Raw genomic sequence first — 15,161 nt, 5'->3', positions numbered from 1 at the left:
TAATTAGTATTAATATATATTAATTATGTGCTTATATTAATTAGATATAGTTTTGTAGTTTCTTATTTGGATGAGATGATGTCAAACTAAAGATGACGCTGTAAAAAGCTAGCTAATGAGCACTAATAGCTTTGTCTCTCTCTCACGCGTATAATAATAAATAGCTACACAATAATGTAGATATAATAATGACAATTAATATATATAATGACTGTAATTATTTATACTTAATTATATGCATATATTTATATATATAAGAATGTATATCTCTATATTATAAGAGAGTACTATATATAAATTAATCAAATATTAATTAATACTGCTAGCTAATCATAATTATCCCATTATATATATTCCAAAGTGCGTAATTAATTTATAACTATAGCTCTCTATAGTTGTCTATATATAGATCATATCATGGTAAAATTATATATAAATAATCCTCTAGACATATAGATTATGTATGGTAATTATTTGCTAGTGATCGAGGTCTCATCTATTACAATTATACATTAATATATTGATAAAGTACACCCATGTGTACTAATACACAATGACTACACTATAATTTATATTTGAACATTTATGATGACTGATTATATATATATATAAATATATATATACCTTAGTCCAATACCTGAATAATTAATTTGACTACTTGATTAATTAATAATACTAATAATACCTGGGGTCCCACTTTTGGTAAAAGATATAGTGAATCTGAATGATTTTTATGCTAATTAATTATGATTTGAACTGGTCATATTCACATACTTATAATCTCTCTAGCTAATTATATAATTTTGGGGGCAAAAATGTCATTTCATTTATAATTTGTTTGTAATATGGAATTATTAGTCGATCGAATCCTACGAAAACCATGCAACGAATTAACTTAGATCGACCCCAAATTTAATTAATAAGTTGGCGCATGGCTTTATTGCTATTGAAAACACAAATGGGTGTGAACCAACCTAATTATATAAATATATATATACATATAAATACTCACAAAAACTATATATATAGATACAAATGACAAAATGCATATTAGAGACCCCTTTTATATGAAGTTATTAATTAATGTTTATGGTATTTTTAAAAAAAATGGGCTCGTGGGTTAAGGGGGCCTAGACGTGGGTTAAGTCCGCCTTAGTTCTGGGTCGGCCCTGGTATGGACATTATGACTTTCCGTGCCTTGCATATAAATATATATAGTTTATTTAACTAAGAAAACTTTCTTGTCAAACTATTTCTCTCTCTCCTATAAACTATGACATTTTTATAGAAAAGACAATTTCTTTCTATGTGTTACAACTAAAAGGGATAATTTATTTAAAACAAAAAACTAAAAAACCTTTAATTAATAAACTCCTATAAATATGTATGTATATATATATAGCTAGCAAAATCTTATTATTAATTAATCTCCTTATATCGTGATATATTCTACTCTAATAAGTTGAAATACTTATTACTCGAAATACTTCCATAGCTAGTTTTCCTTTAGGCGTATGCTTCTTATTATTATATGCATAGTTTATACTAAAAAAAATGTTTATGTAAGTAAGCCAGCTTTCTCTTATTTATTTTTTTCTTTGTATCATGTCCATATATGTTGGTTATGGAGGAAAAAAAAATGTTCAAGTTATCAGGAGCTATAATTGGTCATCGTATTCTTAATTTGCAAGGTTAACTATATACTAATTAATTAATTAATAGACTATAGGTCACACTTACCTTCAAACAAAAACATAAATGACAAGCAAAGTTTTCTTGGTCAACTAATCTACTAGCATGATATAGTTATAATGGTTTATAACTTTTTGGAGTCGGTGTGTTTTGTCTCATTACCTGTTTGGACTCTGTGTTTTGGCAAATTACTTTTTGGACCTTATGTTCTGTAAAATGGTCGATTCAAATAGAACTCTAAACTCGATTTTGATCAAAGTTTTCTCAACTGAAATCACAAATAATTCACCAAATTAACAATTCGGAACAAAAATAAAATCATTCTGCTTAAAAACTGTTCTATTTGAACAATTTTACAAAATATAGGATTCAAAAATGAATTTTTTAAAACGCAAGGTCCAAACAAATAAAAAAAAACACAGGGTCCAAAAAAATATAAACCTTAGTTATAATATAATGCCTTAATCTGCACTTAATTTCTTCTTATAGCACTAGAAAAATTATATATATATATCATGCTTTTATGTGCACATCTCTTATTGAAACATGACATGTTTCTATTCACACATGACATGTATTTAAACTATCTAATTATGATTTTGATAATGTGAAGCAGCTAGATAGCTCTCTATATATGTGTTCATATATTAAAATTAATTAAAGTATATGGGTGGTTTGATTTCTACCATATGATTTCAGTAACTTTATATGTCCCAAAGAAAGACAAATCTTTATCTATTGCACTTGAATTTCCTGCTAGCCAAAGCAAAATAGATGTATGCTTTATTTCAATCATATTATGATCTTTGTAGATGTGATAATAGAATATTCTATGACTGAAATTGGTTTCCATTCATATAGAACAACTTAAATGATGTGAATGTTAGCTTAGAAAATCAAAAACTTGCCTCAAAAGTTTAAGAATTGATAATAAACCTCTAATTACGCTACCGATCGATTAGACGAAAATTTACACACTTAAAAGGAAGAATTAAGCAAGCAACAATGATTTTTTTTTAATTGAGAATAAGTTTGCTTCATGTGGTAAAATTAGTATTTCCAACTAGCTAGGTTAAATTTAATTTTTTTTGTTTATAAAGATTCATTCATCATTACGTATGTAGTCTTATGATGTTGGTGTCCTCTAAGTATAGCCTAGGGCATAAGAATGTATGAATACTATAACACACTTAGTATAAAGACCGATCTAAAGGTGAATGAATGATCACTATATCACATGGAGCACTTGACACAAATATGGAACCCTTTTATCTTAATTTAGCATTTATAAGAGTATAATAATCTTGTTATTAAGAGACATATACATGTATAGTATTTTAGACTCTTTATTGTTTTAGACATATAATGTTTTTGAATGTATGTATACCAAATCTCTCTCATGAATATTTTCTTAATTTACAAAGATTTTTGTTTGAGGTAGTTTTAACAAGGCATACTATTTTCCCTTTTCTATTGGTTTTATGTCTATATTTTCGTTTGCTTTTGAAGTCTAGCTATTCCACATATTTTTATACTTATCTTGAGGTTTAGCATGGGATATAGGATGTTTAGATGGGTGTCAATCAATTACTTATTATCTTCATTTCTCTCTCTTTTGTTTAGCTTTCCTACCCAAAAACTTTATATAAAAAAAAAAATTGCATCGATATATACCAATCTTCAATTCAATAATAAGTAGTATATTTGTTAGTATAATAATATAAAACTTTTAGACATAACCAAAACTAGCTAGGGTTTCTATAGTCTAAATTAGAATAAGTATAATAATATAATTAACAAAAATCATTAACCATATATTAGTTATTATATATATCTTAAGAGGCGTGCGTATGCATAAAAACCCTAAGCAGCTATAGCACTATAACATGTACATACTAGCTAGTCTTAGTTAATGAATTGTGTATGTGATGAATGATGATTATAGTCTTATCTAAGGTATAGGTATATATATATATATATGAGTGTTGTTATTTGGTACCTTAAGGTGGCTAACACCATATGAGGTGGCACCCATGATTGATTTGCGATACTCTATAATATTTATTAAATTCAAATGTATGAGATCTGATATACCTCTTTGTGGTGTAACAATTCTCGCTCCATATATATACATAGACGATCGATCGAAACCACTATTATATATTAGACGTACATTTATATACTAACTAGCTACAAAGTAATATATATACATATATATTGCAATAATGATTAAATATTATATATGTAGCTAGGGCAGCTACTTTGTAAGAAGAAATATCATTATAGGAAGGTATAATATGACATTGTTGTTGAAGGCTTTGAAAACCTTAGAGCACACGCACATGAATATTGCCACCCACTTGGAAAGCACACAAGTTTGCCACTTTCTTTCTTACACTATAAAACCCCCGACCACCCATGTGGTTATTTCACACACATATATATCGATCTATGGCTACTAATAACTCATCTCAATGTGTTCATTATTGGGGCCTATTCTTCTTATCACTACTTTCTCTTTATTATGTTGTTCAATCAACTCCCACACCTCATCGTGTATGTATATAATTACTATTACTAGCTCACACTTTTGCTTTTGTTTTCTTGATCAATTTTTGCACGTTAATAATTATTATTTGTATATATATATATATAGGTTTATATAGTTTATTTAGGGCGCAAATGCCATGATGATCCTAAGCTCACTTCAAACCACCATCTTCGACTACTCTCCAATGTCTTTGCCAGGTTAATTGATTATTATAATCATTTTGTTGCAAATATTCAAGTTAATTTGCTTTAAAATTAATGTTATGTATGTTTTATTTTATTTCTAACAAAAGATAGCATTTACTATATATATACATATATATAATTTTATGTATAATTTTTTTCAGTGAAGAAGAAGCAAAAAAGTCCATACTGTATAGCTACGAGAAAAGCTTTTCGGGGTTTTCTGCAATACTCAATTCTTCTCAAGCAACCATCTTAGCCGGTGAATAATGCTATCATATCTTTATTAAAAGTGTTATTATATGTATATACAGAAAGCATATGAAAGAGCTTTTAACTATTTTATCATTAATAACATTGTGAAACTTAATTTAATTTAATTTATATGGTGGTGTGTAGAGAGAAAAGAAGTAATATCAGTGTTCGAAAGCAAGATATTGAAGCCTCATACGACAAGAAGCTGGGATTTCTTAGGGCTTAGTTTGACCAAATCTTCTGTTGGTCAACCCACTCCACCTCAGCTTGCCTATGGCCATGACACTATTGTTGGAGTAATTGATTCAGGTTAATTACTTTCTTAATTATTAATTAATTAATTAATTAACTTCATTCACATGCATTATATATAGGTACACTTTTAATCATCATTCACATTTTAGTGTATTTTATATTAGTAATTAAGTACATAATTATTACACCACATATAACTATATATATATATAGTAGTGTATAGTGATTACAACGCCGACATGAGTTTTCTTCAATATATATTTTTTAGAGCTTTATAAACTATAATAATTGCCAATCTGTAAGTGGAGTTTAAGGGATTAATTCTCACTTCGATAATCGTTGGTGTGCTTATTCTTAATTGATGTATATTAGATTAGAGTGTGTGAAAGCTTGTGTAGAAATATTCTTCCATATTATACAAATGGGTTACTCTACTAATTAAGTATTAATTGATTTTGAGATAAAATATGTATATATATTTATATGATTTTTAGCATTATATTAGAATAAAGCTCTCGCGAGTATATTTGATTCGATGAAATAGTGAGCTCATTAAAAATAATATGTGATCTGTGCATATATAGTATACAAATTCACTTTAGATCTAAAAATAGTCGGCTAAAGATAACATTATCAGGCATTTTCTCTTGGGAAGAATATAATTAGATTGTTGTTATTTGACATTTTAATATGTCCAACACTATATAAAGTAGTTACAGAATTGAGCTCATTAATTAGATTGTTGTTATTTGACATTTTAATATGACTTGACACCAAAATATGGTAGCTAGCGACTTCATAATATTTAGCACTAATAGCAATGTGTCACATCCTCAAGTCGCTCTATTAGTACTTATATATAATTAGGATTCGATCAAGATTTGAAAAACATTTTTTTAAATTTGAAACTGTAGGCCCACATATTTGAGTGTTTTCAAAAATTAAATTACATATTTCAAATATATTTTTAGTATTCAAATAATAGTTTATTACAAAAAAAATTAAATATTTACCACTTTTTCATTTTGAGATTTTCAAGTAATCATAATAAATTTAAATTTTTAAAACTAAAAAACAATAAATAATAATAGAATGACTTCTTTAATCGCAATATTAATGGAGAATAAATCCCATTTCAACAGCTTTGGAGATAATATGTATTTGATTTTAGGTAAAATCTAACAATGATGGTCAATATATATGACATAGAATCGTGGGAGATAATATATATTCTCAATGTGGTACATAAAATATATATTGTTATAAAAGTGTATATATGGTTTATACATTTTTAGATTATGTATTTTTTTTCGATTATCTGTTTGGACTTTTTGTTTTAAAAAATTTATTTTTGGACCCTATATTTTGTAAAATTGTTCAAATAGACACTTAAACTCAAGTTTGATGAAGAAAAAATTAAATATAACAACACAGTTTATAAGTAGAATAATTTTATTTTTGTTCTGAATTGTTAGTTTGGTAAATTATTTGTCATTTCAGTTAAGAAAACTTTGATCAAAATCGGGTTTTTGGTTCTATTTGAACTATTTTACAAAATATATAGTCCAAAAAGTAATTTATCAAAATAAATAGTCCAAACAAATAATAGGACAAATTAGTATACACGTGATAAATATAAGTGCAAAATCATAATAAGAATAAGAATATGTATTAATACATATGTATATGCGTATATATATATTTATAGGTATATGGCCAGAGTCTCCAAGCTTCAAAGAAGAAGCTAAAATGAAACCAATACCATCAAGATGGAGAGGAGAATGCGAGAAAGGAGAAAGATTCAACCCTCAAAAGGACTGCAACCGCAAGCTCATAGGCGCCCGCTACTACTTCAAAGGCTTCGAAGCCGATTTCAAAACTCTAATCGCCGCCCCAGAGATCAAATCCGCTCGCGACTTTACCGGCCACGGCACCCACACCGCCTCCACGGCTGCGGGTGCCATCGTCGGCGGCGCCAGCTTCTCTGGCGGCCTAGCCAAAGGCACTGCCAGAGGCGGCGCGCCCAGGGCTCGCCTCGCCGTCTACAAGGCTTGCTGGGGCGGCAGCGGCGAAGGCGAGCAGCAGTTCAACTTCCGGTGCAGCGAAGCCGACCTCTTGAAGGCGTTCGACGACGCCTTGTGGGACGGTGTTCACGTGATCTCGGTGTCGCTTGGGTCGGTTCCGCCGCTGAGGGATTTGTTTGAGTCCGGCACTGCTATTGGGTCGTTTCATGCGATGCAGGTGGGAGTGAGTGTGGTTTTCTCGGCGGGGAATGAGGGACCGGAGACGGGGCTCGTCACGAATGTTCAGCCTTGGTCTATCTCCGTCGCTGCTTCTACCGTTGATCGGAGTTTTCCGACTAGGGTTGTTGTCGAAGGAAACTTCTCTGTCTTGGTAAGTAATAATTTAAGTATATATATATATGGTTTTCTTTGCATGGATTTATATATAATTTATATATACGTTTTGTCAGAATATTTATATATATATACGTCAAAAAATTCACGTATTATTATATACTAATCAAGATTTAATTAATGTAATAATCCTGACAAAAACAAAAAAAGATTTAATGTAATAATAAATTGTATTTCATAGTCTTTTTTAATAAAAAACAGTAGAGATCTTCGTAAACGCATTATAAGAAATTAGAATATTTATTCCTTTATTATTTTTCTTAATAAAAAATCTCGAGGACTATATTTATCAATTTATTATTTTTGTAATTCTAGTGAATATTTTTTATTGAATTATTTGTTTGGTTTATGTATTTTGATAAATTATTTTTAAATTTTTTATTTTATAAAATAATTCAAATAAACTGTAAAATCAATTTAAGTAAAAAAAAATTGAATTATAAACAAAGTTCGTAACAAAATCATAATCATTATGTCATATTCATCATATATATATATATATATATGATATAGTAATTATCATTTAATATGATATATGCAGGCTTAATTATAGTTACGACGTATTAAATAAACTATGATAATTATTTTTTAAAAAACTATGCTAATTATTTAATTAAAGTGTAATGTCATAGTGTATTTCTTGCTATATATATGTATATATTTACCGTGGATGGTTATGAATAAATGGATTCTTGGTATTATTATGATATTATCGTATACATATATATAAATGAGATATATTTATCCTTAATTTATAATATTTTTTACACTTACGTACAGGGAGAAAGCTTTAGCTTTATTAATGAACCAATCACAGGAAAATTGGTGAACCCACTCGGTCTTTTTAAGAGAGGGTACGTATATATTGAATTACTCCTGATGGTAATTACTTTAATATTAATCATTAATTTTAGATTAATTGTCTATGTTTATAATTATTAATTAATATTTTTAAAAATACATTTTGATTTTTTCAAATTTTTGAAAGAATTATCTCATGAAAAAATATATATTTATTATTAAAATATAATATTGTAAACTTTTCATTTTTTAAATACATGTTAATTTCTAAATATAGCTATTGTTTCTCATTAGTTGAAAACAACATTAATTATGAGAAAAAAAAAACTAAATTCGAAATTAATATAGAAAAAAAATATTTACTTGTTGATGACGCTATATTATTACCACATCATCATAATTGTTATTATCCATCTATGAATAGTAATCATTGAGAAATCATTCATATATGTTTATGTAGATAACAAGGCATTATCAATCATTGTATGTTATTTTATTTGTATGTACATATTATATATATATATATATAACATTGTGAGATGCATTAAGACTTTTAGTGCTTAAATTCAAATTTTGAAGTGCTATATAATAAGGGTAACTCTCTCTTGTACTAACTTTTGAACTCTCTTATGTAAAATGATTGATAAGTGACATTATTATTCAAATATTTTGTATTTTAATATTTGGGGGCTTAGGATGAGAGACGAGTAATGTGAGTATGAGAGGGAGAGAGTTAGAGAGGCAAGTTGGAGCTAGGCCCGGTTTTGGGCACAAGCAGGTCAGGTCTGTGTCTAGGGCCCCCATATAATGAGAACCCAAAATTTTAAAAGTATCATTTTTTTTACATATAAAAAGGGTCCAAAATTTTGAAAATTGTCACTTTATATATAAATTTTTAAAAATAGTATATTTTGTATCGGGTCTCCCACAACTCAGGACCGACCTTCGCTAGAGCTTGAGAGAAAGACGAAAGTGAGTTAAGGGGCCTAGTGTAGTAGGGGTGCACACGGGTCGGATTTTCAGGTTTCGGATGCATCGGGTTTAGGTTTTGCGGGTTTTTGGTGGAGAAAAATGGTACCGAAACCGATCCAAAAAATTCGGGTTTTTGTGAGGTGTTGGGTTTGTTCAGGTTGGATTTCGGGTTGGGTTGGGCCTATTGGGTTTTGGGCTGAAAAGCCCAATTTTGCAAAAATACCATTTTTTACATTTTTTTTCAAAAATACCATTTTTTCGGGTTTCGGGTTTGAGCTCAAAATCAAGTTCAACAAATTTCAAACCCAAACCCGACCCAAATCTTGTCGGGTTCAGGTCGGATTTAACTTGAATCCAGCGGGTTTTCCCAAAAATCAGGTTTTCAGGTTGCGGGTTTGCAAATTTTTCAGATCAAATGTTCACCCCTAGTGTGTAGTCTAAGATGACACATCATGCATGTTAATTAATCTCATATATATATATATATATTTATATATTTGTACATGTGTAGAATTTGCAATGTGGATCAACGTGATGTTTCGAAGAAAACAAAGGCTGGAAAAATAATATTTTGCTTCTCGACAATTGGATTCATAAGCATAGAAGATGCCATCGAAGCAGCCAAGAACATCAGTGCTTCAGCTTTGATATTCATAGAACCTTCGCCTAAGCCAGAAGGCCCTGATTTCTTCCCCACCGTTCGTCTCGACCTTATCCAGGGGATTAAACTCAAAGACTATCAATTTCAATTTGACAAGTAATTTTAATATATATTATTATTATTATTAGTCACATATATATACACATATATATATATCATTATATATATTATATGCAAATTAACTTTCATGTTTTTGCAGTCTCCCTTTAGCAAAAATTGGACCAACTAAAACTCTTATTGGGAAGACATTAGCACCTAGAGTTGCATACTTCTCTTCAAGAGGACCAAGTTCACTCGAACCTGATATTCTCAAGGTTATCTTCTTTATATTTATACTAGAGAGAAATTTATGAAAATTACTTCTTTTTTTTTTTAGTGATTTTGCACTGACCTACTTTTAATGTTTTTTTGTAAAATAGTCTCTATCTAAAATTCGACTAATTGTTTAAATTTTTCGACCAGCTTTCTAAAAATTTTAACCGGTTGTTTAAATTTTTCGACCACCTATTTAAATTTTCAACTAGTTGTCTAAATTATGAGAGGTTATTTTATAAAGAATTATCAAAACTAGGCTAAAATGCAAAATGACTTTAAAAAATAGGTCATTTTGCCAAGGGACCCATTTATATAAATATATATATAATAAAAGTTTATACTTTTTTTGACCATGTGTTTTGTCTCATTACCTATTTAGACTCTGTATTTTGACAAATTACTCTTTGGTCCCTGTATTTTATAAAATAATTTAAATAGACCGCTAAACTTGATTTTGATTAACAAAAAAATTGAATATAACAATACAATTTTTATGTATAATAATGGTCATGCTTTTGTTATAAATTGTTAGTTTGGTGAATTATTTGTGTTTTTAGTTCAAAAAACCTTGATCAAAATCATCTTTACGAGTCTATTTGAATCATTTTACAAAACATAAAGTTTAAAATATAATTTATCAAAATACGATGTCCAAACAAAATACAGAGTCAAAAAAATACAATACCAAAAAATAATGGTTACCGATAGCTAGTTATATATCAAAGAAAGGAGTATTATTATTAATTAAGCATTAACTACCAAACTAATTATCACAATCATGTAATGAAAAACTAATAGTTAATACATATATATATATATATGTATGAGTGCAGCCAGATTTGACAGCACCAGGAATGAACATATTGGGAGCATGGCCAACAGAAACAGCACCAAGTTATAAAATAGATGATAAACGTTCAGTGAAATGGAATTTTCAATCAGGAACTTCAATGTCATGCCCTCATGTCTCTGGCATTGTTGCCCTTCTCAGATCTGCTCACCCTAATTGGTCTCCTGCTGCCATCAAGTCTGCTCTCATGACCACAGGTTTTCAATATATATATATATATATATATAATATGTCACATTTAACTTCACTAATGTCACATAATATATATTGTTATGTTTTAACAATCTCTCTTCAATTTTACTGTACCAGCATGATAGAGTATAATGTGGTTATTGCATGTCATCTCACACAAATTTTTAAGAAATTTATAATATAATTTAGGATGTTGATGATCGAAATCAGGATTTATACAGTTTGTTGTACGTATGCTTGTTTCGATATTTATACGTGCGTATAATTGGCTCTTTGAATCCTGATTTCGACATCCGAAATTATTATTTGGAATTTCTTGGCCTAATTGGTCTCCTGCTGCTATAAAGTCTGCTCTCATGACCACAGGTTTTTAATAAATATATATATATAATATGTCACATTTAACTTCACTAATGTCACATAATATATATCGTTATGTTTCACTTAAAAAAAACTTTTAGTGATAACTTTTCAGTCACAACATATATTTTGTGTGACTAAATGCCACTTTTAGTAACAAAAAAAATTTCTTGTGACTAAAAAGTCATACTTAATCACAAATTCTCACTAATGTAGTTTTAGTCACAACTTATTATTTTTAGTGATAAAGTTTGTTGGGACTAAAAATACATTTAGTGACAATAAATTGAGATTTTTGTGACTAATACTTTTAACCACAGATTTTTTAGTGATGACATAAGTAAGATGATTTTTTTTAGTCACAAATTTTTTGTTTTTAGTCACAAAATTTATTGTGACTAAAACTAAGATTTTTTTGTAGTGTTTTAATAACAATCTCTCTTCAATCTTATTGTAACACCATGGCAGAGAATAATGTCGTTATTGCATGTGTTTTCACACAAATTTTCAAGAAATTCATAATATAATTTAGGATGTTGATGATCAAAATCAGGATTCAAACAATTTGTTGCACGCATGCTTGTTTCGATATTTATACATGTGTGCAATAAGCTATTTGAATACTGATTTCGACATCCAAAATTATTATCTGGAATTTTCTGACCATTTGTGAGGAGTTCCCTATAAACTATATTATACATTGTCATATAAAAAAAAAATTATTATATTAATATTAATATTAACGTTGTGACCATCTCATCCATAAATTATTGTTACATTTAACATGATTAATGTCATATATATGATACATATTATTATATTTTAACAATCTCTTCATTCTCATTGCAACAGCATCTACTAGGGACAACTCTGATGATAACATTTTTAATGAAGGAATACTCGAACCCTCTGATCCTTTTGACATTGGTGCTGGTCATGTGGAACCCTTAAAGGCATTGGATCCTGGACTAGTTTATGACATGAATACCAATGATTACATTCTATTCTTGTGTAACATTGGCTACACTACTCAGCAAATACTAAAACTACTCATACCTTGTCCTATTACCCCGGATATCGTCCTAAGATGCCCTAGACAAAGAAAATCGAACTCGAACATTAACTATCCTTCCATTAGTATCTCAAATCTTAGTTGCGCCACCACGATTCAACGAAAGGTTCGAAATGTTGGTTTGAGCAAATTCGTCGTGTATTTTAGCAATGTTGTTGAACCGAACGGAGTAGAGGTGGTGGTATGGCCTAGGGTTTTGTTTTTCTCGTATTTTAAAGAAGAAGTGACATACTATGTTACACTTACACCGCGAAAAAAGTCTCGAGGGAGATATGACTTTGGGGAAATTGTTTGGTCAGATGGTTTTCACAAGGTGAGGAGTCCTTTGGTTGTAAGTGTTAATACTATTTCAATTAGTTCTACTATTGATCATGAGAGTGATGATCAAATGATCGTGATGAGTGATGTTTGAGTGCTTATTGTGAAGCTTAATTAATTATGTTTTGCTTCATTACTATAATAATTACTTGAAGGTGTATTTATATGTGTAACTACTTTAATTGAAAATATTATCTAAATAAAAAAGTTGTAAGTTTTTGTTGTTTTACATTAATTCATGAATTACTTGAGCATTGTATAATAATATTGTTGTTTTTCTTTTAAAAAAAAAAATTGGTTGTACATGATTTTTGGACTCAGAGCATCTCCAATGGAGTGCCGAAAATTATTGTGGTGCATTGTTATATTTAACACGTTTTAACAAAATTATCACTTGGTGTTCTAAAAAGTGTGTCAAATTTGGCACATGCCAAAAATTGTGCCAAATTTGATACAAGATATAGCATGAATCAAATTTAGCACAATAATAAATATCACTTTTTATTTACCATATTATTACTAATTTTTTAATTAACAATTAATAACTACTATTTTACAATTAAAAAAATAAAAAATATATATTATTTTTTTAATATTATCAATAAATATTAAATGAATTGTTTGAAAATGTTTCAAATTATGACCCACTAAAATCTATATGTGATTTGCTTAAATATTTTCCTATAAATTCAGAGATACAAAATTATATCATGTCTTACAAAATAATAATGGATAAACATATATTTTCAGCATTTTTTTTTTTTGTCAATATCAATTTTAATGAGACAATAATACCCTCTATAAAAGCTAAAATTCATGATCAGCAAAGAAAAGAGTAATCGGAAAATCATGGGTGCATGGCCCAACGTTGGTAATGGTTTGGGCTATACATGTATGGACTCAAGAATGCATCTTTGGGCTTCCTTTTATTGACTTGTTTAACTTTTATTGAAGTGGAAATTATATTAAATATGGTATTTTTTTTCAATAAGTTTGATAAATATGGGTTTCTCAACTTTGTGCATTTGTTGTGGCATTTTTTTTTTTTTTTTTTACATTTTTATGAGGTTTTTTTCCTATAAACTTCTTTCATATTGACTGGTTAATGCCACATTAATTTTCATAGTAGTAACCGGATATTACCACATCAAATATTAAAATAAATAATTCGACACTAGTACTTAGCTAACGTAAAAAAAAATATGTCAAACTATAAAAATCGCAGAGAAGTAGTTTTATTGGTTAGATAAAACTAAATGAGATGATTATATATATGGGAATTATTGAGCAAATTTAAACCTAAAAACAATGTGGGAATTTATATTTTTCATTTTTTTGTGTTGGGAAAGTTTTTACAAAGAATTAAATATTAATTATACTCAATCATAACAAACAAAGTCAGTAGATGGATGGTTAAGTAGATTCTTTTTCCAACAACATATATATGTTCAAATATTAGCTGGGTTTAATGGTCTACAAACTGCTATTTTTTTTATTTTATAAAATAAATCAAACACCTAATTTTTTTTTTTTTACATAGGTCAATAGACCCAGCTTGTCTTTAACAGGGTCCGCCCGTGACTGTGATGGTAATACTCTTGAGCTCAAACAACCAATAATATGGCCGGAAAAAAAAATTAAGTGGCACAGAATAGGGAGGAAAAAAAGAGGGAAAGTTCTGACGTAGTATTCACATCTCTTCTATATAAAAATGTGTAGATAGCATAAATTTTTTGTTTTAACGATTTAATCTTTTAACTTTAATGGAATATTCTAAATATTTAACGAAATATATCTTTAAAACTAATTAAAAATATATATTTATTAATTGTATTAATATAAATTTAAATATTATAAAATATCATTAATATAAGACTATATATAACAATTATTTTAATATAAATTCAAATTCAAATGTTATAAAATATCAATATTATAATAAAACAATATGATTTTTAATAATTATATTAATATAAATTTGAATGTTATAAAATATTATTATAATAATGTTATATAATCTTATTTTTTATTAATTATATTAATATGAATAATAATGTTTAATACTTATATTAATATAAATTAAATATTATAATAATATATAATACATAATCTTAATTTTTATTAAAAAAATTATCATTTATGTTTAAAAAAATTATCATATTATATATATTTATTAAAATTATAAACAATGTTTGTTTATATTATTGCTTATTTATTTAAAATTTATATAATAATAATATAAATTTAATAAAAATAATTAATAAATTT

The 15,161-nt window shown here is 28.0% G+C and overlaps 1 protein-coding gene across 1 annotated transcript; it reads left to right on the top strand.

Annotated features, from left to right (window-relative positions):
• The first annotated feature begins 4,140 nt into the window (after positions 1-4,140).
• Positions 4,141-13,128, top strand: LOC133783692 (subtilisin-like protease SBT3.18). Its single transcript, XM_062223341.1, has 10 exons — positions 4,141-4,248; positions 4,349-4,440; positions 4,590-4,687; positions 4,825-4,989; positions 6,644-7,329; positions 8,133-8,206; positions 9,637-9,882; positions 9,986-10,100; positions 10,935-11,148; positions 12,356-13,128. The coding sequence occupies exons 1-10, from the start codon at positions 4,144-4,146 to the stop codon at positions 12,985-12,987; spliced, it is 2,427 nt and encodes an 808-aa protein (XP_062079325.1). The 5' UTR covers positions 4,141-4,143; the 3' UTR covers positions 12,988-13,128.
• Positions 13,129-15,161: the final 2,033 nt, after the last annotated feature.

This window comes from Humulus lupulus, chromosome 6, assembly GCF_963169125.1.
Source record: "Humulus lupulus chromosome 6, drHumLupu1.1, whole genome shotgun sequence".
NCBI classification, from domain to species: domain Eukaryota; kingdom Viridiplantae; phylum Streptophyta; class Magnoliopsida; order Rosales; family Cannabaceae; genus Humulus; species Humulus lupulus.
Note: the sequence above shows the minus strand (reverse complement) of the source record. Positions and strands in the feature narration are given on the sequence as shown.

Coding starts and splice junctions, on each gene's coding strand:
- LOC133783692 (XM_062223341.1), top strand. CDS start 4,144: ATGGCTACTAATAACTCATCTCAATGTGTTCATTATTGGGGCCTATTC. Junction 4,249..4,348: donor CAACTCCCACACCTCATCGT/GTATGTATATAA, acceptor ATATATATATAG/GTTTATATAGTTTATTTAGG. Junction 8,207..9,636: donor CTCGGTCTTTTTAAGAGAGG/GTACGTATATAT, acceptor GTACATGTGTAG/AATTTGCAATGTGGATCAAC.